General features: G+C 39.1%; 1 protein-coding gene across 1 annotated transcript in view; it reads left to right on the top strand.

Moving 5' to 3' along the window:
* Window positions 1–1,012: 1,012 nt before the first annotated feature.
* The window catches only part of PGAP1 (post-GPI attachment to proteins inositol deacylase 1), a 73,436-nt gene continuing 46,996 nt past the window's right edge, over window positions 1,013–27,452 (top strand). Inside the window, exons 1-4 of the mRNA NM_001205550.1 lie at window positions 1,013–1,285; window positions 6,926–7,079; window positions 10,216–10,391; window positions 22,008–22,179. Of these exons, the coding sequence (NP_001192479.1) occupies window positions 1,139–1,285; window positions 6,926–7,079; window positions 10,216–10,391; window positions 22,008–22,179 (649 nt within the window). The 5' untranslated portion in view covers window positions 1,013–1,138. The remainder of the gene's footprint in view (window positions 1,286–6,925; window positions 7,080–10,215; window positions 10,392–22,007; window positions 22,180–27,452) is intronic.

Raw genomic sequence — 27,452 nt, 5'->3', positions numbered from 1 at the left:
GTCAGCTTTAGAGGGTGCTACTCTGTCTAACTACTAACAATTTCAGTGTTTTGAAGCTGCTATACGTGATTATGAATGGTTTCTGAACTACTTTTTTACCCTTTTGTGCAAAACCAAACTGAAATTCATTTAAATGAATTAAGTCATTTGAGGGAATCTGAGTGGAAGCTTGAGGGAATTTGTCTCCATATGTTAATGTGGAACCAATTTCCGAAGAGGTGGAGGTTCTGAGGAGTAAGGCAAGTTAGCGGCAAATTGATCACACAGATACCTATCGGTTGCATCAGTTTTAATGGAAAAATTGGTAACATTATTTAAAGACCAACGATGCTTTTTGATTCAGTCTTTTATCTTATACCAAGACTAGAATCTCGTTGACCTGCTGGTGGCTTTTTATGAGCCCGTGCTTTTTAAGCACTGTTGCCTACTGGGCCGACGTCGGCGGTCAAGGATGGGGAGAAAACGCCGTTTGATCTCTGTTTAAGCTAACCGGTCCTGTGGATGTACTCCACCACCGCTGGGGAACCGAAATTGCGGAGGCCTGAGGCGTCTCAAAATTGAACGGTTAGGGTTTTTAAGCTGCACAGGGAGAGATGTTCGCGACGTGACAGCTGATGGTCCCCGGGGTCTGATGTCTCCCTTCCCCATGCCTGGTTGGCTCACCATCGTTAATCGCCTCCCTCTCTCTCTCCAGGTTAGCCCACCAGACGCCCACTCTCAGTCCTTCCCTCTCCTCGGCTCTAGGGCTCCCGCGCTCTCCCATGCCTCTCTCGTCCCCCCTTTACCGCTCTTCTTTCTCTCCAGCCGGCCTCTCATTGCCCTCCCCTTGCCTTTCCTCCTTTTCCTTTTCCTTGCGCCCTCACCTCACTCTCCAGCCCAGCCCACTCCGCGCTCTCTTTTCTCAATCCTTAGATTCGCGCTCCCGCGGCAAACGCCGCCTCCGCTCTCGCAGGGAGACGCTGGGCTGGAAGGTTTTGGAGAGGCTGCGCGCAGGCGCAACGCGCGGCGCGCGCGCGGGCAGGCCGGGCGTCCACGCAGGCGCGCGCTGCTCGGGTTTCGCTCCCGCGCGGGCAGCGGGACGTTCTTCTGCTCCCTCAGTCAGGGCTGAGGGCCCCACGGCTATACTGGGGGAGGCGTCATGTTACTCCACTCTGTCAATCTCTGGAACCTGGCATTTTATGCCCTCATGGTCTTCATGGCCACCCTGGGGCTATGGGACGTCTTCTTCGGCTTTGAGGAAAATAAGTGCAGTATGAGCTATATGTTTGAGTACCCGGAGTATCAGGTGAGGTTCTGCCCTCCCTTCGCTGGCCGCTCCGAGGCTCGGGCCCCTCCAGCCTTACCCTTCGGTGCGTTTCCCCTGCCTCGGCTCCCCGCGCCTCTCCCTTCCCCTTACCCCTACTGCGTCTCTGCTTTCTTGGCCCCAGAGTACTTCGCAGCCCCCCGCGGTCCCCTTCTCCTGCCCTTTGTGTCCTGTGTTCTCGGTGGGGTCCTTGATGGATGGTTCCCGGAGCATCCTCCCCGCCCCCCTCGGGGTTGCTCCCAGTTCCTCCGCCCCGTTCGCGGTCCCGAATCCCGAGCAGAGAAGGGCCGGGCCCGACGCCCCTCATCCCCGGAGACTCAGCTCCAGTCTCTCCCCAAATCCCTCCTCCCAGCCTTCCTGCCTTAACAGGTGCTCCGAGCCCTCCTTTGCTTCCCACACGCCGAAATTCTTCCCCTCCCGCCCAGTAGTTGAGTGTCAGCTCTTGCTTTTCTAGAAGGGAAGCAAGCTTCTACAGAGCGTATATTGCCTAGATCTAGTTCCCAGGTCTGCTTTAGAGACTTCAGGGTTACCTGTATGTGAAAGGCTAACCTGATGAGTAAGTAAATGAGGAACTAACTCATTTCTCTCCTGGGAAGGTTTTGCGGAGCCCCCTAGTCTTGCAGGTCCTGGGTGTATAGAGGCGTGTCGCCCCTTACCAGTTGAATGTAAAATCTGTTTCCTGGTGGTATTTTTGTTTTCTCATTGTGTTTGGAATTTTAAAAAGACCCGGCCCTTCTATCTCTCCACCCCCACCTTTCTTTCTGTTTTCGATATTTTCAGTCACAGTTGCTTTATCGGTTCAGCATAGTAGACTCTAGAATTTCATTCATGACCAGCTGTAAAAAGAGTGACAAATTACACAGGCATCCAAAGAAATTTCACCGGAATGATTCTTTCCTTTCTAAATGCATCTTCTAATTATGGAATATATATTTTAATGATAACTCCCTACTGTAAAAAGTATGTGTACTATAATACATACTGATAAAATGCATTTAAAACCATAGAAAACTTATTCTTTGAGGTGAGGGATGCAGATCCTGGTTGTTTCCGTGTACAGGTCATTATGGAGGGATATTATTTGATTATCCTGCTATTATTTAGATCTTAAAACTACTTAAGATTTAAATTGCTGAAGAACATTCTTTCCCATGGGCAAAATTCAAATTTAGATTTCATTTGTTTTGATATCTTTACCTTGCATGGGATTGAGATTTCATTTGTTTTGAGATCTTTACCTTGGATCAGTGCTTATATGGAAATGGAAGCTTTTGATATCAGATACTATTGAGGGAACAGATTTTAGCATATTACAGTGGTCTTTTAATTTCTAAATGAATATGCTGGTTTATGTTTATCAGAGCCTGCATATAGTTAAATATGTGGGCTTTTAGTTTAAATTTTTTTAAAACTGAAAATAGAGCCTTTATAATCTTTTATTTTTCTTTGGTTTAATTAGAAAACTCCCAGTAGATTGAAGTAGGTCATTTTAGTTTTGTACTGCATTGAAGAATTTAGTTAAAATGGAAACAATACAGTACTAATTCCCATTTATTTTTGGATTATCCACAATTATTGAAGCTATCTTAACATTTCAAGTAGTAGAAATCACTTAGTGTTGGGAACAAAGCAGCATAATATTGACTGGAAAGACACAGAAAATTAGTGTAGCTAATGCAAAAGAGATGTTTGGGTTTTTTTGTTGTTCTTGAATAGTCTTATTTATTTTTGCTGTTTTGAGGTTTTATTTATTTATTTTTGAGGTTTTATACTTATGTTAATAATACCTTAGTACTGTAATATTAGAGTGGCAGGAGTTTTGATACACATTTTCAGTAAATGTTTATGGTGTAAAAAGTGTTTATTCATTACAGTATTTGTGTTTGACTCTTCATTTTATTGTGCACACTAGGTTGCAAAAGCTGCCTACAGAAATGAGTCATTTTGAGTATAATAAGTGAGATTTCTGGATAACTGGGGGCTTTCTATTAAGAACCAATTATTTGTTTAAAGTATTCTAAACATATTTTTATATTGCTTTTAGTTATATTTTATATTAAGCTCTAATTGTTCACACGTTGGTATCCAGCGTATGGAATATCCTAGTTACTGGGTTTTTTTTTTTCTCTTTTTTGATGTTTTTCTTCTTTTTTTACTTCTTGTTTACATATTCTTTAGCAGAATTTTAGAGGCATTTAAAAGCTTGGTTGAAACATGCTCAGTTTTATTTTCCACTTTAAAAATAAAATGTGGCACAGGAATTTGAAACCCTAAAAATTGTTTTGAATTTAAATTTTTTTATTATCTCTTGATCCTCTACCTTTGGTTTTCCTGTATTCACTTATTCAGAGTTAGTCGAACATCTCACAAACCTACCAGGCAAAATATACATTACCCTTGAAAGCTTTTGCCTTACATTTTAGCCAAATTGTAGAATTTGAGACAAAAACATGTGTTGTGTTTTTTAATACAATAATTTATTTGACTGTAGATATGTGACCTCTTCTCTGAAAGGAAATGCTGATATTGGGAAATGAAAATCATTATTTTGTTACTAAGTGTGATGTTTATTTAGTATATCATTTAATGACTTCTCTGTGTAAGTAAATTTTAGATATGGGATTTGGGTGAGGAGGAATTAGAGATAAATCAGACATTGTGCCTTTAAATTTGTCTTTAAAGTGTAATGAGGGAGACAGGAATGAAATGAATAGGCAAAATATAATGTGTTGAACATTATAATTTCACTGTAAGAGTGTGTACAAGGCTCTTCACAGAAGAGAACAGCCATGTTCATCTTGAGTAGTCAGTGGTTATAGAGAAGAGGTTGTGTACTGGGCAATGTAGGATATGTATGTAGTTCACACAGTGCTGAAACAAGAAAATTGCAGGAATAAAGAACATTTGTGAAGGTAGGAAGGTACCAGGATACATTCTATAAGTAGTATTTATAGTATGTTATCATTTTTATGAAGAGGAGAAAATAACCTAAGACACATTTGCTTATATTTGTGTATACTGTACATGTAAACTACTTCTGGAAGCACAAACTGCCAACATTGATTGCCTTCTGAGTAGGTAATTGGATAACTAATGAACCCAAGGGTAGTAGAGCTTTTTCAGTATATACCGTGTTGAATCTTGAATTTTGGAACATATTAAAACATTTAAAATATGGCATATATAAGTTATAAGGAAGTAGGTAAGAATAATTAGAACCAGGTTTTAAAGGACCTCTCAAGTATTTATCATCTGTGTAGTGAAGAAACACATAAGCTATATGTTTTAACAAGGTTATTTCTTGACAGCAGTATGGACTATGGATTGTTAGTCTTTGGTAGGGGAGAGTTCTCATTTAAAATAATCAATTTAAAATATATTGGAGTCCTGTTGCTATAAATGTTTTCTTTTTTTAAACTCCTTGACCATCTTCTGTTTTTTAAACATCATCCTTTTTGTGTACCTATATCTTTTCTGTCCTCAATCGAGGCAATACCCTTCCTGTCTTTTCCTGCCACTTACTCCCAACTTGAATTTTGTTGGAAACACAGTTTTGCCATTGCCTATGATTCCCACTTTATATTTTGTTCTATGTCTTTTTTTCCATCTTTATGCTTTTTTCTACTCCATATTATACGCAGTCATATTTTTAAATGTACACTGTCTCACTATAAAATTTCTTTTATAATAGTAGATTATGAAATTTATCAAATAATATTCTTTTGCTTATTTTTCTGTCTCCAGGGAATTAAATACTTTTTTGGATATATTTGATTGTTTTATCCTTCTTAGTTAGTTTTCAACTTGTTCAAAACTTTGTTTAGTCACCGTCCTAAAAAGAACCTACTGTGTGTGTGCTACTATCTCAAATAGTGTGCTAAATTATAAGAAGTTAAGATAACTGTTCCCTTGTTCTCTCATTTTTTTTCCTTGCATAATTTACACCTAAAGAACAAAATATTGCATCCTTTTTATTTTTGGTTATTTACTGTGCATAATTAATATTGGGACTAATTTGAGTTGAGGTAAATAAACACATCTTAAAGCAAATAGTTGATATCTCTGTATTTTGAATATTTGAGGAGATAAAGTTGCTAGTAACTTAAACAACAAGCTCACAGTCTCTGAAGTTGTTTTCATGGTGTTACTGGCACAGATTGGTTATGGTACCATCCTCAAATATTCAGGAATTTGCATAAATGATCAGAATTATTCTTTTTAGAACAGTGATTTTTTTCAGTAGTCATTACCCATTTACAATTTTCAAAATTCACTCAGTAGTTAAAATTTTTACCAAGCACGTGTACATTACTAGTTTAGTTTAGTCGCTCAGTCATGTCTGACTCTTTGTGACCCCATGGACTCATGCCTACCAGGCTCCTCTGTCCATTTTCCAGGCAAGAGTACTGGAGTGGGTTACCATTTCCTTCTCCAGAGGATCTATAACTGCTAGATCATTAAATCTCTTGATGTCTCTTTAAATAAAATCTACTTTCAGTATAACTGGCTTCATTTTTAATGGTCTCTCAGTTAGTCTCAGTGTTAGCTGCTCAGTCGTGTCCAACTCTTTGTGACCTCATGGACTGTAGCCCGCCAGGCTCCTCTGTCCATGGAGTTCTCCAGACAAGAATACTGAAGTGGGTTGCCATTCTTTTCTCCAGGGAATATTCCCAACTCAGGGATCTAAGCCGGGTCTCCTGCATCGCAGGCAGATTCTTTACTGTCTGAGCCACCAGAGAAGCCCTTAATGGTCTCTATCCCTTAGGGGTAAAAGAGAAAAAGAAAAAAAAAAGGAGCAGAAGAAGATCTTATGCTTTACTACTAATTTTGTAGATGCCTACCTTTTGGGGATGACATTAAGACTTCATTTATATTTTGTTGAAAGAAATGTCAATTACTGGCTCATTTGGTAAATAGTAATATGAATTGCAGAGTAGTTTTAGGCTCACTGACAAACCATGCACCGGGTCCATGAAAACTGAAACAGATGCTAATTCATTGGAATGTTTGTGGTGAGAAGACTGTCCATGTCTTGACCAAGTCATGGCTGTAGGATTCAGATTAATTTGTTAAGTACATTGTAGGTCAAGCGTAGTAAGTTGAGAGGTAGGAAAGCTGCATTATAAAACAAACTTACTTTCCTTTGAATGATACAACAGCTTGGAGTTTATGTTAGGACCTGAGTAAAAGGAGAGAGACATTACAAAACAGTTTAAAATAGCAAAAAAGAATTCATTTAATAATGGAAAGCTTTTATCATTTATAAGTATAATTGATAAGTGATACTAAATATAATGCATTTTCAATTATGTTAACATGGAGCATGCTGACATAAACCAGTATTTTTCTCTTGTCAGCAGCTATTTTGAGTAATTTCTATTTATATTAGAATTTTAAGTAGTCTCATTTTATGTTTTCTTAAAGACTACATGGTTTAAAACTTACACAATTCAAGACGGATGCTTCATATGTGTAAACTAAAAATAGAACTTTGTTGTTCATTAAATGTAGTTTTTATCATCAGTAATGTTTTTATATTGTATTGTTTCAAATTTGGATATAGTGAGACTGAATTGTATTACTAAAACATATTAAAGTGAAATTGCTTTCTCTTTCCTATAGAAAATTGAACTTCCAAAGAAACTGGCAAAACGCTATCCTGCTTATGAATTGTATCTTTATGGAGAAGGGTCCTATGCTGAAGAACACAAAGTTCTCCCTTTAACGGGTATTCCTGTTCTCTTTCTTCCTGGTAATGCTGGAAGTTATAAGCAAGGTAAGTCTCAAAAATAAATTTTGAAAGCTGTGAAATTCAGTTAAAGAATTAATTCAGATACATACTCTGCATTAACTACTTCACTACGCATACTGGGAGACACAAATATATGACATTTTATCTGAGAGAAGTATGTGACAAGTATATAAAAAAAAAGTTGAAAGCCACTTTGCAGAGAATAAGTAGGAGAAGATAAGATGATGATAAATAGATGATATAGGGATTTGGGAATCAGCAGAGGTAAGAGGTTTATGTTAGAAATTGAGTGTACACAAAAGAGAACCTAAAGGATTGACTAGAGAAGTAAATGGGTGGTTTAAGTTATGCTGAGCAAGAGAGGAGATTGATTTCTTTCTTTTGGAGCTATTTAAATTAGATCTAGAAATACGGAGGCAAACACAGAAAGGTGGGGTTGGGGAAGATTGGTGTACATATTCCAAATTGAAATATAACAGTTATTCCTAGTGTAACAGTCAAGCAATGTAGAAGTAATTTCAGCTAAAATCCCTTTTTTATTGTTAAAAAAAATGATGTGTTCTTTAAATAATGAGAATAGAATTATTTCAACATTTAGTATTACTCCAGGAGATAGTGAAGGACAGGGAAGCCTGGTGTGCTGTAGTCCATGAGGTTGCAAAGAGTTGGACACAACTTAGTGACTGAACAGCAACAAAGTATAATTACTTACATGTTTATCTATTTAGCTAGCAAATATTTATGAGGTACTTACCACGAGCCAAGCAGTGTTTTAGATATTAGGCAGTATTCTAGATATTCTAGATATTAGTATGCCAGTAATGTTAAAAGTCGGAGAAGGCAATGGCACCCCACTCTAGTACTCTTGCCTGGAAAATCCCATGGATGGAGGAGCCTGGTAGGCTGCAGTCCATGGGGTCGCTAAGAGTCGGACATGACTGAGAACATCACTTTCACTTTTCACTTTCATGCATTGGAGAAGGAAATGGCAACCCACTCCAGTGTTCTTGCCTGGAGAATCCCAGGGACGGAGGAGCCTGGTGGGATGCCGTCTATGGGGTCACACAGAGTCGGACACGACTGAAGTGACTTAGCAGCAATGTTAAAAGTTAGAAAAATAAACGAGTAAGGGATAAAGGATAAACAGGGTCAAGAGGTGACTAGATGAAGTGGCCAGTATGAGGAGATGACATTTTGAGCAGAGGCCTGAGTATGGCAAGGGACTAAGGTATGGTACTGTTTCAGGGAAGACGTGGAAGCAGGAACACATTTGGTGCATTCAAGGCTACTGAGACTAGAGAAAGTGAAAAGTGATGAGGATGGAAAAGTAGTCACAGGCTGTATCATAAAAGCTGTGGAAGAGACTTAGAATTTTGATTTAAATGTGATGGATAACTATTGGAGAGGTTGGGTAGGAAATTATAAACTCTGATTTTTAAAATTTAATCATTGTATTTGAAGTATAACACATAAACAGAAAAATGTGTAGACTATCACTATTTGGTTAAAAATGATTATAGAGTGAGTACCCAGGGGCCATACTCAAGTCAAGAAGTAGAAGATCGTCAGCACCCTGGAAGCCCTCGTGTGCCTTTTCCTGATTAAAACTCCCTCCTTCCCTTCTAGATGAAGCCACAATCCTAAGTTTAAGGTAGTCATTTTCTTTACTTTCTTTATAGTTTTAGCATCTTAGTGTGCATCTCTAATTCATTCTACTTATTTGGGGCTATTAAGGAAATTTTTTTTTAAAGAGGAGCTGATATTTTTTATTTTATTATTATTTTTATTTTTGGCCTTGCCACTCAGCATGCAGAATCTTAGTTTCCCAACCAGGGATTGAACCTGTGTCCCCTGCAGTGGATGCACCAAGTTTTAACTACTGGACCACCAAGGAAGTCCCAATTTTGGGCTGTTTTAAACTTTTCACTGTAATCACTCAGTGTGTATTATTCTGTGACTGGCTTCTTCTGCTTAACATTTTTTTTTAACCTAGTAAAAGTAACTTTTACTGATTTTTTATCTTAGATCTTTTAAAACGTTGAAGAATAGTTGATTTACAGTGTTGTGTTAGTTACAGGTATACAGCAAAGTGATTCAGTTTTATACACACACACACACACACACACACACACACACACATATTAGTGCTTTCTAGGAATTAGGAGGAAGAGAATAATGAAGAGTAACTGCTAATGAGTAAAGGGTTTTCTTTTGGGAGTGATTAAAAAATGTCTGAAGTTAGATTGCAGAAAACGATTATATACCTCTGTGACTATACAAAATATGATTAAATTGTATGCTTTGCACAATGAGTTACATAGTTTGTGAATTATATATGTTTAAAAAAATGGAGTGGCAAACAAATGTTTTGTTTACTAAACCCAAAACCTAGAGAGTATAATTGTGGGAAATGGGAATTACATTTGAAATTAAGAGACCAGCAACTTAAAAAATTGTTTCTATACATATATATATACACACACACTTTATCACTATATATGTATAGTATATGTGACATATTTATCACAATATATGTATATTACTTATATACATATATATGTTTTATCACAAAGTTCAACAGTAGAAACAGAGAGCCTGTTTAGGAAACTATTAGAGTAGTTCAGGCAAGAGATGATGATGCTTGGATTAGGAAGGTAGTGGTGGAAGTGGTGAAGAAGGCTTGATTGGGGAAATATTTAGAAGGTAGAGCATGACAAGATTTACTTACAGTGATGTCATGTGTAAGAAAAAAAGACAAATCTTCCATGAGTATTTAAAACCACTGTGATGAGCTGTAATGAGCAGACATTTGTAGGATTTTCTCACTCTTAAAATCCTCAAGTTTGACAAAGTTCCTACTTCTTATTGCACAAGGATTCCTTTCTTCCCATTTAGCTGTTGTTGCCCCTGCTGAAGGGGAAACAGGTAGAGAATGAATGAACCATTCACTTTATATTTAATTTTTAAAAATTTATAGAACAAGACACACAATTGGCTAGGTGGGTTTGTTCTTCTAAAGTGATATTATTAAGGATGTCACCCTGAAATAGGTTTTATTCAGAGTGTGAGATAGTTATTTGTTAAGAGATTTTGAAGGTTTAGAATAGAAGAAACTTTAAAAATTTTTGTTTCATATGCACTTAATCCTTTTCCTCTGCAGTTCGTTCTATTGGCTCTATTGCACTTAGAAAAGCCGAAGACATTGACTTCAAATACCACTTTGACTTCTTTAGCGTGAATTTCAATGAAGAACTGGTGGCACTGTATGGTGGAAGTCTTCAGAAACAGACCAAGTTTGTGCATGAATGCATTAAAACAATTCTCAAGCTCTATAAGGTACGAGATAATCATGCAAATCAGTAGTGATCAGCCTACTGGTATCTTTGTTTGTTGAAGAGACTCAGCATATTTTAAATTATTTGTTTACATGAGCTTCCCAGATGGCTCAGCGGTAAAGAATCCTCCTGCCGGTACAGGAGATACAGGTTCGATCCCTAGGTCAGAAAGATCTGCTGGAGTAGGAAATGGCTGCTACACCAGTATTCTTGCCTGGCAAATTCCATGGACAGAGGAGCCTGACAGGCTACAGTCCATGAGGTCCAAAGAGTTGTGTGTGTACACACACACACGCACACGCACGCACACACACACACACACACACAGAAGTTGAAGCAAAAGTGGCCCAAAGGTTTTCTTGTGTGAAATTCTATTGCTTTGAATTCAGTTGTGGGTTTTGAAGTTCAAGTTCAGTTTACAGGTACTCTTTCTTGTGAATTTTGGGAAAACACATTTTTTTTTCCTTTATATACTAATTAGAAGTGCAGTGCATTTACTAAATCCATTAGTATGGATTTGTTGAAATTATCAACTCTAATTGTGAATTTACCTATTTTTTTCCTCTAGTTTGTTAATTCTGCTAATTGTCTAAATAACTGGTACTAGCAGCAGCAGCAGCAGAGTAGACCACTTCCATATATAAACAATTACAAAACTAGTGAAAATACCTGAAGCACATGTTTTCAGATGTTGGACAACCAAATGGTAAAGGACCATGATCACTGAAAGAGGGAAAACATGTGATGGGAGCTCCATGAAGGCCCAGCTTTCTGCCTGGAAGCATTTTGCAGACCATGGGGTAAATTCTTAGAGATGAAACAGAGCAAATTGACATCACTACACTGAAGAAGGCAGAGGCTGGCATTTGGGACTACAGAAATAGCTAGATTTGTGGTCAGAGTAGGAGAAGAAGAGAACCAAGAACTAGGCATAGATAGGAGCTCTAAAATTTGATTCTTTTAGTCTTTGAGTGCTACATTATGTATGCACATGGCAATACAAGGCAATAGCATACCAAGGAGGAAGGGTTAGGATTAAAGAGCCAGTGTCTAATTGGTTCAGAATTAAAAGGTTAAAAAATTTATTTGCAGTAATGAATTCATTATGAAGTTTATAATTTATTTAGAAGGAAAATATATACTAATGGTGAAAAGATAGGAAGAGGAATAAATAGAATTATTCCACTACAGTAAGAAGTGTAATGTTAATTCATGATAGACTGATCAGGTTGTATAGTGTAATTTCTAGAGTAACAACAACAAAAAAGGAGATGCAGCTAAAGAACAAATGGAGGAGAAATACAGATCTACTTCAGAGATACTGCAGGTTCGGTTCCAGACTGCTGCAATAAAGCAGATACTGCAATTAAGCAAGTCTCATGAATTTTTGGGGGTCTAGTTCATATAAAGTTATGTTTGCAGTATATCATGGACTATCAAGTGTGTGATAGCATCATGTTTTTAAAAATGTGCATACCTTAATTTTAAAATATTGCTAAGAAATGCTGACCATCGTTTGAACCATCATAGTAGTAATATCAAAGGTCAGTGATCACACAGCTCACAATAACAAATAAAATGGAAAAGTTTGACACATTGCAATAATTATCAAAAATGTGACACAAAGTGAATAAATATTATTGGAAAATGGCACCAATAGACTTGTTCAGTGCAAAGTTGCCATAGACCTTCGATTGTAAAAAAATGCAGTATCAGTGAAGTACAATAAAATGTATTCAGTCTGAAAGGAAAGAACCGAAAGACAGATGGGACAAACAGAAAACAAATGGCAAGATGATAGATCAATAATTGATCAATATCAATAATTATATTAATTGTAGATGGATTAAACACTCCAATTAAAAGAAAGATCTTGTCAGACTGGATTAAAAAACAAGAGCCACCAAACTATATGCTAATCTGAGTACTGGAAAGCAAAAGCCATTTTAGATGTAAAAATCCTGATTAAGAAATGTAAAGGAATGGAAAAAATACACATACAAATACAGATAGTATGAAAGTTAGCATGGCAATCTTAGTATCAATTAAATAGATTCTAGGACAAAGGACATTACATTGAAAAAGAGGGACATTTCTTGGTGATAAGAGTCAGCTCATCAAGAAGGCCAAGAATCTCAAGGGAGTATGCACCTAGTAACAGAGCTTCCAAGTTGATGAAGCAGAATTAACAAACTAGAGGAAAAATATGTAAATTCACAATTAGAGTTGATAATTTCAACAATCGTCTCTCAATAATTGATGAAATAAATAGCAAACCAGTAAACTATATAAGATTTTAACACTGTTAATCAGCTTGACCTGTGGACATTTATAGAACATGCCCAACAACTGTAGAAACAAGCTGGGCTTACTGATATTTATAGGCCACACCCAACAACTGAACAAACTGTGATCTCTTTCAGTGCACATAGAACATTTACTAAGATATGCCATATGTTAAGCCATAAAACAAGTCTCAGTGTCAGGATTGAAGTCATACAGGGTTTATTTTCTGAACATAACAGAATTAAATTAGAAATCTCAACAAAAGATATCTGGAAAATCGTCCAGTGTTTGGAAATGACTTCTAGATAACCTAGAGGTTAAAAAGAAAATCATGGGTGAAATTTGAAAATGTTTTGAATTGAATTAAAATGAAAACATGTCATCAGAATTTTTAAGATTAAAGTAGTAGAAGTATAGTTTTAGGATTCATAAGTGAATTTAGCAGAATCACAGGTAAATGGTCAATATTTAGAAATCAGTGATCAAATGGAAGGTGAAGTTTTGAAATGCATTTACAGTAGTGTAAAAAATCTTATGGATAAATTTAGTGAAAGATGTGCAAGATCTATTCACTGAAAACTGTAAACCCTGCTGAACTGCAAACCCTGATGGTAGAAATTAAAGAAATCCAAAATAAATTAACAGACCAACTTTATGGTTTAGAATCTCAAGATTAAGATGTAAAATTTCCCCAAGTGTTAGTCGCTCAGTCGTGCCCGACTCTTTGCAACCCCATAGACTGCAGTCCACCAGGCTCCTCTGTCCATGAGATTTTCCAGGCAAGGATACTGGAGTGGGTTGCGATTTCCTTCTCTAGGGGATCTTCCCAACTCAGGGATCGAACCTGGGTCTCCTGCACTGCAGGCAGATTCTTTACCGACTGAGCTACAAGGGAATCCCAAATTTTCCCCAAATAGACCAGTAGATTTAATGCTTTACAAATCAAATACCAGTAGTTCTTTTTTTTAAAATTGATATGCTTATGTGGAAAGAATCAAAGCAACAAATAATTTAAAAAAAAAGACCCATCTTGGCAAAGAACAAAGTTGGAGGTCCTGCATTGCCTGATTCAAGACTTAACTGTAAAGCTACAGTCATCCAGTCATTGGTATTCCTGTGTATCTTGAAAATGAAATTTAGGTGTCTTGATTTGTTGCCTAAGTCAGCATTTTAAAATTACTTCAAAAAAAATAAAATTACTTCAAATATTTTTTAGCTTAAATCTACACTTATTGTAGGATGAAACAAGCCGTAAGATGAAACAGAACCTTTTACATATCTGATAGTTATTAGATAAGATAAATTAGATGTGATTTCAAAATGAGATTTAATTCCATAAATGTCTTTCCCAAAAAGCAATTGTGTCTCTAATGTTATATATTAGGTGCTTTGTTTTTGTTCTTTTTGTTGTTGTTGTCTTGTTTTCTCTAACAAATACATGTTACATTTTTAATAGAACTAATAGACTTTCTTTTAAATTGAGGCTTTTAGAAAGTATTATTTCTGTTACAAGCAAGTACAATAGGGATTAAGAGACAACTCAGTCTTGTTGAATGGATATGACTTGGGTATGGGAAAGTGAGAGGACATTTTAGATGGAAGAAACCACATTCGTTCATCATGTGAGTCTGCATGCAAATATAGGAATGAATAAAACAGAAATCTAAGCCCTCATGGAACTATGTTCCAATATGGAGAGGCAGGCAGAAAACATCATAAATAAGAAAAATACATACTTTCTTGTGATAAATACCAGGAGTTAAAAACAGAAAAGGGAGATAGGTAGTTGAAGGTAGACTACAATTATAAATAAGGGCACCCAGTGAAGAACTCTGTTGAGACACAGACAATTTGATACAAACTAAGGACATGAGGGAGTGGCTTTCCTGGTGGCTCAGAGGTTAAAGCATCTGCCTGCAATGCAGGAGACCCAGGTTTGATCCCTGGGTTGGGAAGATCCCCTGGAGAAGGAAATGGCAACCCACTCCAGTATTCTTGCCTGGAGAATCCCATGGACAGAGAAGCCTGGTGGGCTACAGTCCATGGGGTCGCAAAGAGTCAGACACGACTGAGCGACTTCACTTACTTACTTAGCCTATTTAGATACCTAGGGAAAGTACTGTAGGAAGAGGAAACAAATATATGAGGCAAACACATGGGTCCTGTATTTCAGGAAAAACGAGTCTGGTATGGCTGGAACAGTAAGTTAGTAGAAGGAAAGTTTGGGAGGAAGGTAATTTATAGAATCTTGCAGGCAATTTTAAGAATTTTGCCTTTTATTAAATGATACAGAAAGCCACTAAAGAGGTTTTTGAACAAAGGAATAACATGTTCTGTTGTAGGTTTTTTCTTTTTAATTTTTATTTATTTTTGGCTCTGCTGGGTCTTTGTTGCGGCTCGGGCTTTTTCTCTAGTAGTTGAGAGCAGGGACTACTCTCCATTGCAGTGCACGGACTTCTCATTGCAGTGCTTCTCTTGTTGCAGAGCATGGGTTCTAGGCATTCCGGCTTCAGTAGCACAGGCTCAATAGTTGTGACCCACGGTCTTAGTTGCTTTGCAACATGTGGAATCTTCCTGGTCTAGGGATCTAACCTGTGTCTCCTTCATTCACAGACAAATTCTTTACCATTTAACCCTGTTTTAGGTTATAACAGTATCATTCTGGTGTCGGTGTGCTTTTGAGGATAAACTGAAGGGATGTAAAGGTAGAAGCAGAGACACCAGTTAGGAAGCTACTGAAGTAATTTTGGCAAGGTAATTTTGGTTTGGATCAAGTTGATAGCAGTGGAAATGATAGGAAATGGTCAGACTGGTATAAATCTCAAAGGCAAAAGGAGTTGCTGGCAGTTCAGGTATGGAGGGGAAATGTGAGAGAAAAAGAAGAGTTAAGGATGACCCAAACTAGAAAAAGGGGTTCCTCGGTGGCTCAGATGGTAAAGAATCTGCCTGCAATGCAGGAGACCCAGATTCGACCCAGGGGTCAGGAAGATCCCCTGGAGGAGGGCATGGCAAGCCACTGCAGTATTCTTGCCTGGAGAACTCTGTGGACAGAGGAGCCTGGTGGGCTATAGTCCATGGGGTCGCAAAGAGTCAGACATGACTGAGAGACTAACACTTTACCTCATTTCAAACTAGAAAAACTAAAAGAATTTAATTATGATTAGCCAGGGTGGGGAGAAATGTAAGAGGAACAGATCTAAAGGATATTAAGAGTTCAGTTCTAGACAGATTGTATTTAAGGTACATTTTAGACATCCCAAGTATAGCTAGCATGCAGTTGTAGTCGTGGGTGCAGGAGGGCCGAGAGGAGCTACTCCACGTTCAAGGTCAGGAGGGGCAGCCAGTGAAGAGATACCCCTCATTCAGGGTAAGGAGCAGCGGCTGCAGTTTGCTGGAGCAGCCATGAAGAGATATCCCACGTCCAAGGTAAGAGAAACCCAAGTAAGACGGTAGGTGTTGCAAGAGGCATCAGAGGGCAGATGCACTGAAACCATAATCACAGAAAACTAGCCAATCTAATCAAACCTACCACAGCCTTGTCTAACTCAATGAAACTAAGCCATGCCCTGTGGGGCCACCCGAGATGGGTGGGTCATGGCGGAGAGGTCTGACAGAATGTGGTCCACTGGAGAAGGGAATGGCAAACCACTTCAGTATTCTTTCCCTGAGAACCCCATGAACAGTATAAAAAGGCAAAATGATAGGATACTGAAAGAGGAACTCCCCAGGTCGGTAGGTGCCCAATATGCTACTGGACATCAGTGGAGAAATAACTCCAGAAAGAATGAAAGGATAGAGCGAAGCAAAAACAATACCCAGCTGTGGATGTGACTGGTGATAGAAGCAAGGTCTGATGCTGTAAAGAGCAATATTGCATAGGAACCTGGAATGTCAGGTCCATGAATCAAGGCAAATTGGAAGTGGTCAAACAGGAAATGGCAAGAGTGAACGTCGACATTCTAGGATTCAGTGAACTAAAATGGACCGGAATGGGTGAATTTAACTCAGACGACCATTATATCTACTACTGTGGGCAGGAATCCCTTAGAAGAAATGGAGTAGCTATCATGGTCCACAAAAGAGTCTGAAATGCAGTACTTGGATGCAATCTCAAAAATGACAGAATGATCTCTGTTTGTTTCCAAGGCAAACCACTCAATATCCCAGAAATCCAAGTTCATGCCCCAACCAGTAATGCTGAAGAGGCTGAAGCTGAATGGTTCTATGAAGACCTACAAGACCTTTTAGAACTAACACCCAAAAAAGATGTCCTTTTCATTATAGGGGCAGGAATGCAAAAGTAGGAAGGCAAGAAACACCTGGGGTAACAGGCAAATTTGGCCTTGGAGTATGGAATGAAGCAGGGCAAAGGCTAATAGAGTTTGCCAAGAAAATGCACTGGTCATAACAAACACCCTCTTCCAACAACACAAGAGAAGACTCTATACATGGACATCACCAGATGGTCAACACCGAAATCAGATTGATTATATTCTTTGCAGTCAAAGATGGAGAAGCTCTATACAGTCAGCAAAAACAAGACTGTAACTCAGATCATGAACTCCTTACTGCCAAATTCAGACTTAAATTGAAGAAAGTAGGGAAAACCACTAGACCATTCACATATGACCTAAATCAAATTTCTTATGATTATACAGTGTAAGTGAGAAATAGATTTAAGACACTAGATCTGATAGGTAGAGTGCCTGATGAACTTTGGACGGAGGTTCATGACACTGTATAGGAGACAGGGATCAAGACCATCCCCATGGAAAAGAAATGCAAAAAAGCAAAATGGCTGTCTGGGGAGGCCTTACAAATAGCTGTGAAAAGAAAAGAAGTGAGAAGCAAAGGAGAAAAGGAAAGATACAAGCATCTGAACGCAGAGTTCCAAAGAATAGCAAGGAGAGATAAGAAAGCCTTCCTTAGTGATCAATGCAAAGAAATAGAGGAAAACAACAGATGGGAAAGACTAGAGATCTCTTCAAGAAAATTAGAGATACCAAGGGAACATTTCATTTAAAGATGGGCTCAATAAAGGACAGAAATGGTATGGACCTAACAGAAGCAGAAGATACTAAGAAGAGGTGGCAAGAATACACAGAAGAACTGTACAAAAAAGATCTTCATGACCCAGATAATCATGATGGTGTGATCACTCACCTAGAGCCAGACATCCTGAAATGTGAAGTCAAGTGGGCCTTAGAAAGCATCCCTACGAACAAAGCTAGTGGAGGTGATGGAATTCCAGTTGAGCTATTTCAAATCCTGAAAGATGATGCTGTGAAAGTGCTGCACTCGATATGCCAGCATATGTGGAAAACTCAGCAGTGGCCACAGGACTGGAAAAGGTCAGTTTTCATTCCAATCCCAAAGAAAGGCAACGCCAAAGAATGCTCAAACTACCGCACAATTGCACTCATCTCACACGCTAGTAAAGTAATGCTCAAAATTCTCCAAGCCAGGCTTCAGCAATACGTGAACTGTGAACTTCCAGATGTTCAAGCTGGTTTTAGAAAAGGCAGAGGAACCAGAGATCAAATTGCCATCATCTGCTGGATCATCAAAAAAGCAAGAGAGTTCCAGAAAAACATCTATTTTAGTTTTATTGACTATGCCAAAGCCTTTGACTGTGTGGATCACAATAAAGTGTGGAAAATTCTGAAGGAGATGGGAATACCAGACCACCTGACCTGCCTCTTGAGAAACCTATATGCAGGTCAGGAAGCAACATTTAGAACTGGACATGGAACAACAGATTGGTTCCAAATAGGAAAAGGAGTACGTCAAGGCTGTATATTGTCACCCTGCTTATTTAACTTATTTGCAGAGTACATCCTGAGAAACTCTGGGCTGAAAGAAGCACAAGCTGGAATCAAGATTACCGGGAGAAATATCGATCACCTCAGATACGCAGATGACACCACCCTTATGGCAGAAAGTGAAGAGGAACTAAAAAGCCTCTTGATGAAAGTGAAAGAGGAGAGTGAAAAACTTGGCTTAAAGCTCAGCATTCAGAAAACGAAGAACATGGCATCCGGTCCCATCACTTCATGGGAAATACATGGGGAAACAGTGGAAACAGTGTCAGACTTTATTTTTGGGGGCTCCAAAATCACTGCAGATGGTGATTGCAGCCATGAAATTAAAAAACGCTTGATCCTTGGAAGGAAAGTTATGACCAACCTAGATAGCATATTGAAAAGCAGAGACATTACTTTGCCAACAAAGGTCTGTCTAGTCAAGGCTATGGTTTTTCTAGTGGTCATGTATGGATGTGAGAGTTGGACTGTGAAGAAAGCTGAGTGCCGAAGAATTGATGCTTTTGAACTGTGGTGCTGGAGAAGACTCTTGAGAGTCCCTTGGACTGCAAGGAGATCCAACCAGTGCATTCTGAAGGAGATCAGCCCTGGGATTTCTTTGGAAGGAATGATGCTAAAGCTGAAACTCCAGTACTTTGGCCTCCTGATGCAAAGAGTTGACTCATTGGAAAAGACTCTGGTGCTGGGAGGGCTTGGGGGCAGGAGGAGAAGGGGACGACAGAGGATGAGATGGCTGGATGGCATCACCGACTCGATGGACGTGAGTTTGAGTGAACTCCGGGAATTGGTGATGGACAGGGAGGCCTGGCGTGGAATTCATGGGGTCGCAAAGAGTAGGACATGACTGAGCAACTGAAGTCAGGAGAACAGATCCAGTCTGGAGATAGCTTGAGGATTGACAGCATATAGATGTAGTTAGCATATTAAAAAGCAGAGACATTACTTTGCCAACAAAGGTTCATCTAGTCAAAGCTATGATTTTTCCAGTAGTCATGTATGAATGTGAGAGTTGAACTGTAAGGAAAGCTGAGTGCGAAGAATTGATGGTTTTGAACTGTGGTGTTGGAGAAGACTCTTGAGAGTCCCTTGGACTGCAAGGAGATCCAACCAGTCCATCCTAAAGGAAATCAGTCCTGAATATTCATTGGAAGGACTGGTGTTGAAACTGAAACTCCAATACTTTGGCCACCTGATGCAAAGAACTGACTCACTGGAAAAGACCCTGATGCTAAGAAAGATTGAAGGTGGGAGGAGAAGGGAACGACAGAGGATGAGATGGTTGGATGGCATCACCAACTCAATGGACATGAGTTTGAGTAAACTCTGGGTGTTGGCGATGGACAGGGAGGCCTGGTGTGCTGCAGTCCATGGAGTTGCAGAGTTGGACATGACTGAGCAACTGAACTGAACAGAACTGAGATGTAGTTAGAGCCATGAGACTGGATGAGATCACTAATGGGTTCAAGATGTGAAAGAAGATATTTAAGGAATGAGGTCTGAGTCACACCAGTATAAAAGGTGAGGGGAGATAAGAAGGAACCAGCAAGAGACTAAAAAGGAGCAGTCAGTGAGGTAAGAGGAGAACCATAAGAGTATCTCATCAAGGAAACCAAGCAAAGCATTTTCAAAGAGGAAGAAGTGATCAACTATGTAAATTGCCATTGATAGGTCAAGTAAGGTGAGGATTGAGAATTGATCTTTAGATTCCTTGGTGACCAGGTAAGTGCAGTTTTAAAAGAGTGTTGCAGGGGAAAACCTGATCAGAATGGGTTTAAGGGTGTTTGAAAAATTGGATACAGCAAGTACTGTGCAGACAACTGTTTTTGAAGAGTTTTGCTCTCAAGGGGTATATAAAGAAAGATATGGTTGCTAAAGTAGAAGTAAAAATAAAGTTTTTACTTTTTAAGAGAGAATAACAGTATATTTATATACTAGTAGGAATGATCTAGTAGTTGTTTTTGCTTAGTTCTCAACTGTGTCTGACTTTTTGTGACCCTTTGGACTGTAGCCCACCAGGCTCCTCTGTCCATGGGATTTTTCAGACGAGAATACTGGAGTAGGTTGCCATTTCCTCCACCAAGGGATCTTCCTGATGAGGGATTGAATCCACATCTCCTGTGTCTCCTGCATTTCAGCCAAATTCTTTACCCTCTGAGCCAGTGGGGGAGACCATATTTATATACTAGTGAGAATGATCTAGTGGACAGAAACAATAATGCAATAAGAAAGTGAGAAGAATTGCCAGAGTGATGTCCTTGAGAAGGCCAAAGGGGGTAGGTTTCAAAGCACAAATGTAGGGTTTGGCTTTTGCTAAGATCAAGTATGTTTCAGAAGACCACCAGAACCATCCTCAGGCTGATGATTCTCCAGGTGGCCTTATAAGACTCAGCATATAGTTGTTCTTATGGTTGTGATTTATTATAGTGAAAGGATACAAAGCAAAATTGGCAAAAAGAAAAGGTGCATGGGGTGAAGTCCAGAGAAACCAGGTGAAAGCTTCCCAATGTCCCCTTACAGGAAAGTCACTCTGGATACGTTTAATTCCTGCAGCAACGATTCTGACATGCATTAGAGAGTCAGTAGCCAAAGTTTCTTCTAGAGGACCAGTCACCTGGACACCTTGTGCCTGTGCCTCCCATGTGCCAAAATCCCAACAAAAATAAGGCAGAAGGTACTCAACATAAACCATGTTTACAAAGCAGTTTTGGTATAACGAGCCATTTTTATAATTCAGGAAATGATGGGAACCCTTCCAAAGTCTATGGTCGCAGACAGCAAACCACAGCCAACCTTGAATACAGTCAGTTATAAGGATAGCAGTCTCAGGTCTATTCTGTTAACTCTGGTTCTTCATGAAGCCCAGATTATAGTAACAGGAGAGAAGGCATGGATGAAGTATCAGTGTGGAAGGTGATGAACAGAAGTTTGGGCCTATATGGAGATAGAAAAGATTTTTTTAAAAGAAATACTTACTTTAAAATTAAAATATGTAATTATCAGTGAATAAATGTTGTGGATTGCTGACTCCTTTTTAAGCCCAGGCCCACAATAGAGAAATAATTTGATGAGATAAGATACATTGATATGATTCAATAGTACATTGCTATGGCAACTGGAATATATGTGGCTTTTTTGTGATACCTCAATTTTCAAATAAGTGATCTCACTTTATATATCCTATAAAACCTAATATTCTGATATACACCAAATGTAATCACACCTCTTACATACAATATAACAAATGGGAAAAACATGATTTGCTAGACCAAGGGTTGTGATTTTGGTTCAGAAAACCAAAGCTTAACTTTTAAAAATGCTTACAGAACACAAAGCAGTATGTATATACTAATTACAAGTATATGAAAATGTATTTCTGTCTTATTAAGGGAGATTATATAAATAGTTTATTCTTTTTTCAATAAAGTTGCTTATATGTAGAGAGAAGTATTTATTATGTCTACTGTGATTCTAATCCTTAATCATGTCTTGATGATTTTTTTTTTTAATAGGGTCAAGAATTTGCTCCCAAAAGTGTGGCAATAGTCGGTCATTCTATGGGTGGCCTTGTGGCAAGAGCATTGCTTACACTGAAAAATTTTAAACAAGATCTGATCAATCTTCTTGTTACACAAGCCACACCTCATGTTGCTCCTGTGATGCCATTAGATCGTTTCATTACAGGTGAGTACTATTACATAAACTCTAACTGACCTCCCCATTGTTGTTTAGGATTAAACAAATCCTTGTAGCTACTCCCTTTAGAGTATGCTACAGGTTTATCCATATGTGAAGCAGCTTAGGTTTAAATCAGCACTTCTAATTCTGAGCATCTCTTTTTGTGACTTTCAGCTTAAGATTCATAACTGAAACTGCTGTTAGTTTTCTCGGCCTGTTGCATCTTAACCTGGACGGCATGTGTCCTACAACCTCTAGGCATTTGAGCTTCAGCTTAGTTGTTCTTGATGCTGACTCCCAGTCTCTGAAGTGTATTTATATTTCTGTGTTTTGTTAACTCTTATGGCTACTCTATTGAAAATAAACTTATATTTAGGTAAAATAGTAGAAGTGCCTTTTTTAAAATAAATAGGTCTGCTAACACTTTATAGCAAGAAGAGATAAGAAAGCCTTCCTCAGCGATCAATGCAAAGAAATAGAGGAAAACAACAGAATGGGAAAGACTAGAGATCTCTTCAAGAAAATTAGAGATCTCAAGGGAACATTTCATGCAAAGATGGGCTTGATAAAGGACAGAAATGGTATGGACCTAACAGAAGCAGAAGATATTAAGAGGTAGCAAGAATACACAGAAAAACTGTACAAAAAAGATCTTCACGACCCAGATAATCATAATGGTGTGATCACTCACCTAGAGCCAGATATCCTGGAATGTGAAGTCAAGTGGGCCTTAGAAAGCATCACTATGAACAAAGCTAGTGGAGGTGATGGAATTCCAGTGGAGCTATTTCAAATCCTGAAAGATGATTCTGTGAAAGTGCTGCACTCATGCCAGCAAATGTGGAAAACTTAGCAGTGGCCACAGGACTGGAAAAGGTCAGTTTTCATTCCAATGCCAAAGAATGCTCAAACCACCGCATAATTGGACTCATCTCACATGCTAGTAAAGTAATGCTCAAAATTCTCCAAGCCAGGCTTCAGCAATACGTGAATCATGAACTTCAGATGTTCAAACTGGTTTTAGAAAAGGCAGAGAAACCAGAGATCAAATTGCCAACATCTCTGGATCATGGAAAAAGCAAGAGAGTTCCAGAAAACCATCTATTTCTGCTTTATTGACTATGCCAAAGCCTTTGACTGTGTGGATCACAATAAAGTGTGGAAAATTCTGAAGGAGATGGCAATACCAGACCACCTGACCTGCCTCTTGAGAAATTTGTATGCGGGTCAGGATGGAACAGTTAGAACTGGACATGGAACAACAGATTGGTTCCAAATAGGAAAAGGAGTACATCAAGGCTGTATATTGTCACCCTGCTTATTTAACTTATATGCAGAGTACATCATGAGAAACGCTGGGCTGGAAGAAACACAAGCTGGAATCAAGATTGCCGGGAGAAATATCAATAACCTCAGTTATGCAGATGACACCACCCTTATGGCAGAAAGTGAAGAGGAACTAAAAAGCCTCTTGATGAAGGTGAAAGAGGAGAGTGAAAAAGTTGGCTTAAAGCTCAATATTCAGAAAACGAAGATCATGGCATCCAGTCCCATCACTTCATGGCAAATAGATGGGGAAACAGTGGAAACAGTGTCAGACTTTATTTTTGGGGGCTCCAAAATCACTGCAGATGGTGACTGCAGCCATGAAATTAAAAGACACTTACTCCTTGGAAGGAAAGTTATGACCAACCTAGATAGCATATTGAAAAGCAGAGACATTACTTTGCCAACAAAGGTCCGTCTAGTCAAGGCTATGGTTTTTCCAGTGGTCATGTATGGATGTGAGAGTTGGACTGTGAAGAAGGCTGAGTGCCGAAGAATTGATGCTTTTGAACTGTGGTGCTGGAGAAGACTCTTGAGAGTCCCTTGGACTGCAAGGAGATCCAGCCAGTCCATTCTGAAGGAGATCAGCCCTGGGATTTCTCTGGAAGGAATGATGCTGAAGCTGAAACTCCAGTACTTTGGCCACCTTATGGGAAAAGCTGAGTTTGGAAAAGACTCTGATGCTGGGAGGGATTGGTGGCAGGAAGAGAAGGGGACAACAGAGGATGAGATGGCTGGATGGCATCACTGACTCGATGGACGTGAGTCTGAGTGAACTCCGGGAGTTGGTGATGGACAGGGAGGCCTGGTGTGCTGCAATTCATGGGGTCGCAAAGAGTCAGACACAACTGAGTGACTGAACTGAACTGAATTGAACTGAACACTTTATATGATGAGATGAATTACGATTGCTAACATTTATAGAGCTCTCATATTTTGGATATTGTGGCAAGAACTTTACATGACAGTTAGGTCATTTGATATTTAGGGCAGTCCCTTGAGGTGGGTACTATTATTATAGCCATGTTCACAGATAGAAAAAGGGGCCAGGATAAATTCTTGCCCAAAATCACATAGCAAGAAAATAATGGAGCCAGTAGTTGACACTAGCAAGCTTGTTTCTGGGCCTGTGCTTTTATTTACCCTTTGCCTCTGAATTGAGTTATGATAACAGAGGAAATAAAACTATGGTAATACTGTAATTTTGCAGAGAATTTTGCATGAAGAACAGGAGTTTATGATTGCTATCATCTAATTAAATAGTGATAATGTTGGAGAATAAGAATTAAATGCCGACTCTCTCAACTTTTTATTAAAGTCAAGTATTGTCTTCATGACCTATTGGAATATTGTATGTGTAGAAGAAAATCTTCAGAAAGAAATAATTATTTTTCCTGATCAGTAAATTTGCACAACTTCTTATTCTATAAAAATTTGCATCGCCTTAATTGTGCTGAAAATTTTTTTTATAGATTAGTGAGACATATACCCTAAGGACCCCAAACCAAAGTAGCTTTCCAAAACACCCATCTCAGCATAATATTGGCAGGGAGTAACTTATTTGCTGAGATATCTGGTGCAGTAGTACTTAAAGAGAAGGTTGATTTTGCTCCTTATTATATTTAAAACTTTGCCTGTAAAACTCTTTGAATAAAAATTTTAATTTTATATTGAAGTTAAATATGCCTTCCTGATTCTAATAATTATTGTTATTTATGATAGGTTTAGAAAAAATTAAAGACATAGTCATAATACTTGTCATCATAATCAAGATTTCTTTCTCTTACTGCATTTTATGTGGTGTATGTAGATGAGCCTTGCAAGTTATATTAGAATTACTCAAAATCCTTTTTAAAAATCTCTTTGAGGAAAAAACTGTCAAGAGAGTCAGGTTTTAGTGTTTTTGAAGGATACTTATGGTCTGTCTCTAAATGGCTTAGACCAGGTTTCTGCACCCTCTGGGATCTGATGCCTGATTATCTGAGGTGGATCTGATGTAATAATACTAGAAATAAAGTGCAAAATAAATGTAATGCCCTTGACTCATTCTGAAACCGCCCCCCTCCTCCCCAATCCTGGTCCATGGAATAATTATCTTCCACAAAATCTGTCCCTAGTGCCCAAAAGGTTGGGGACCACTGGCTTAGGCTGAAAGTGCTTCTTAGGATCAAGGTGCCTTTCCCAGTAATTAGCAAGCTTCTTGGGCTTCCCTTGTGGCTCACTGGTAAAGAATCCACCTGCAATGCGGGAGACCTGGGTTTGATCCCTGGGTTGGGAAGATCCCCTGGAGAAGGGAAAGGCAAACCACTCCAGTATTCTGGCCTGGAGAATTCCATGGACTATACAGTCCATGGGGTCACAAAGAGTTGGACACGACTGAGCGACTTTCACTTTGCCATTCATTTTGTATTTATTTTTTTATTGCATCAAGCCATAATTAGTATGAAAAAGCAAAAGTTCAAAGGAGGATAGATTTTAAGTTTTTAGGAGACCCATATTATATGCAGAAGTAGATTCCCTGTTTGTACCTGTTGGAAATACTGTCCTTAAATAGGAGAAAGGAAGCCTTGCACTGGGCTCTGCACTTTACAGGGCCCTGCACTGGCGTTGCCATCCACACACAGGGTGTGGAGTGTACAGGGCAAATAGCCTCCCCACTTAGAGGTTGTACCTTTACTTCTGGACCGTGATCCAGGTAACCAGTCTTTCAGAATTTTCTTGTCTGTATGCCTCAAGCTCACTTCCTTAGCCTCTTTCTTGGATCTGTCTTGAGGACAGGTATGTGCAATCCTGAGCTTGAACTGTAGCCAGGGGTGGCTCTGCTTGAGGTACAGACAGAAGTTGGATATGCACAGGAGGTCCTTGTGATGCAGGATGGAATGTGTATGAGAAGTAAAGGAGAGAGCTCAGTGATCTGCTCTCCTTATGCTGCAGATGTCCACAGAGATATGTTCTCCCTATGCTGCCATCAGCCAGTGTCCAACTCTGAGGTGTCCTTCTTGCTGTTGCTCAGTTGCTTAGTCCTGTCCAACTCTTTGCAACCCTATGAACTGCAGCACACCAGGCTCCTCTGTCCTTCACTATCTCCCAGAGCTTGCTCAAACTCATGTCCATTGAGTCGGTGATACCATCCAGCCATCTCATGCTCTGTCGCCCCCTTCTCCTCTTGCCTGGAATTCTTAATTTGAACCTGGCCTTTCATGTTATTTCAGTGATATATATATATGATATATATGTAGGCAGAGAAAATACGTTTGATTTAAGTTTGTTAGCTGAAATTTTGACTTTGGTATTTAGACATATGGCATATATACCCTGATTGGTAACTCTTATCCCAGGCCCTGGAGATGTTAGGAATGGGTCTGCTTGGTTGCAGTCTTAAGTAAATATGACTGAAATCTTTAATGAGATGAGTTTGCTGTTCTAAAATGTTAAAAGTGATCAAATGACAAGATAAAAAATGCATTCAGTCAGTCAGTTCCGTCGCTCAGTCGTGTCCGACTCTTTGCGACCCCATGAATTGCAGCATGCCAGGCCTCTCTGTCCATCACCAACTCCTGGAGTTCACTCAGACTCACGTCCATCAAGTCGGTGATGCCATCCAGCCATCTCATCCTCTGTCATCCCCTTTTCCTCCTGCCCCCAATCCCTCCCAGCATCAGAGTCTTTTCCAATGAGTCAACTCTTCGCATGAGGTGGCCAAAGTACTGGAGTTTCAGCTTTAGCATCATTCCTTCCAAAGAAATCCCAGGGCTGATCTCCTTTAGAATGTACTGGAGGAGGGTTCAGGATGGGGAACACATGTATACCTGTGGCGGATTCTTTTTGATATTTGGCAAAACTAATACAATTATGTAAAGTTTAAAAATAAAATAAAATTTAAAAAAAAAAAAAAAAAAGAATGTACTGGTTGGATCTCCTTGCAGTCCAAGGGACTCTCAAGAGTCTTCTCC

This window comes from Bos taurus, chromosome 2, assembly GCF_002263795.3.
Source record: "Bos taurus isolate L1 Dominette 01449 registration number 42190680 breed Hereford chromosome 2, ARS-UCD2.0, whole genome shotgun sequence".
In the NCBI taxonomy this organism is placed as follows: domain Eukaryota; kingdom Metazoa; phylum Chordata; class Mammalia; order Artiodactyla; family Bovidae; genus Bos; species Bos taurus.
This window is presented reverse-complemented; position numbering and strand designations above follow the sequence as displayed.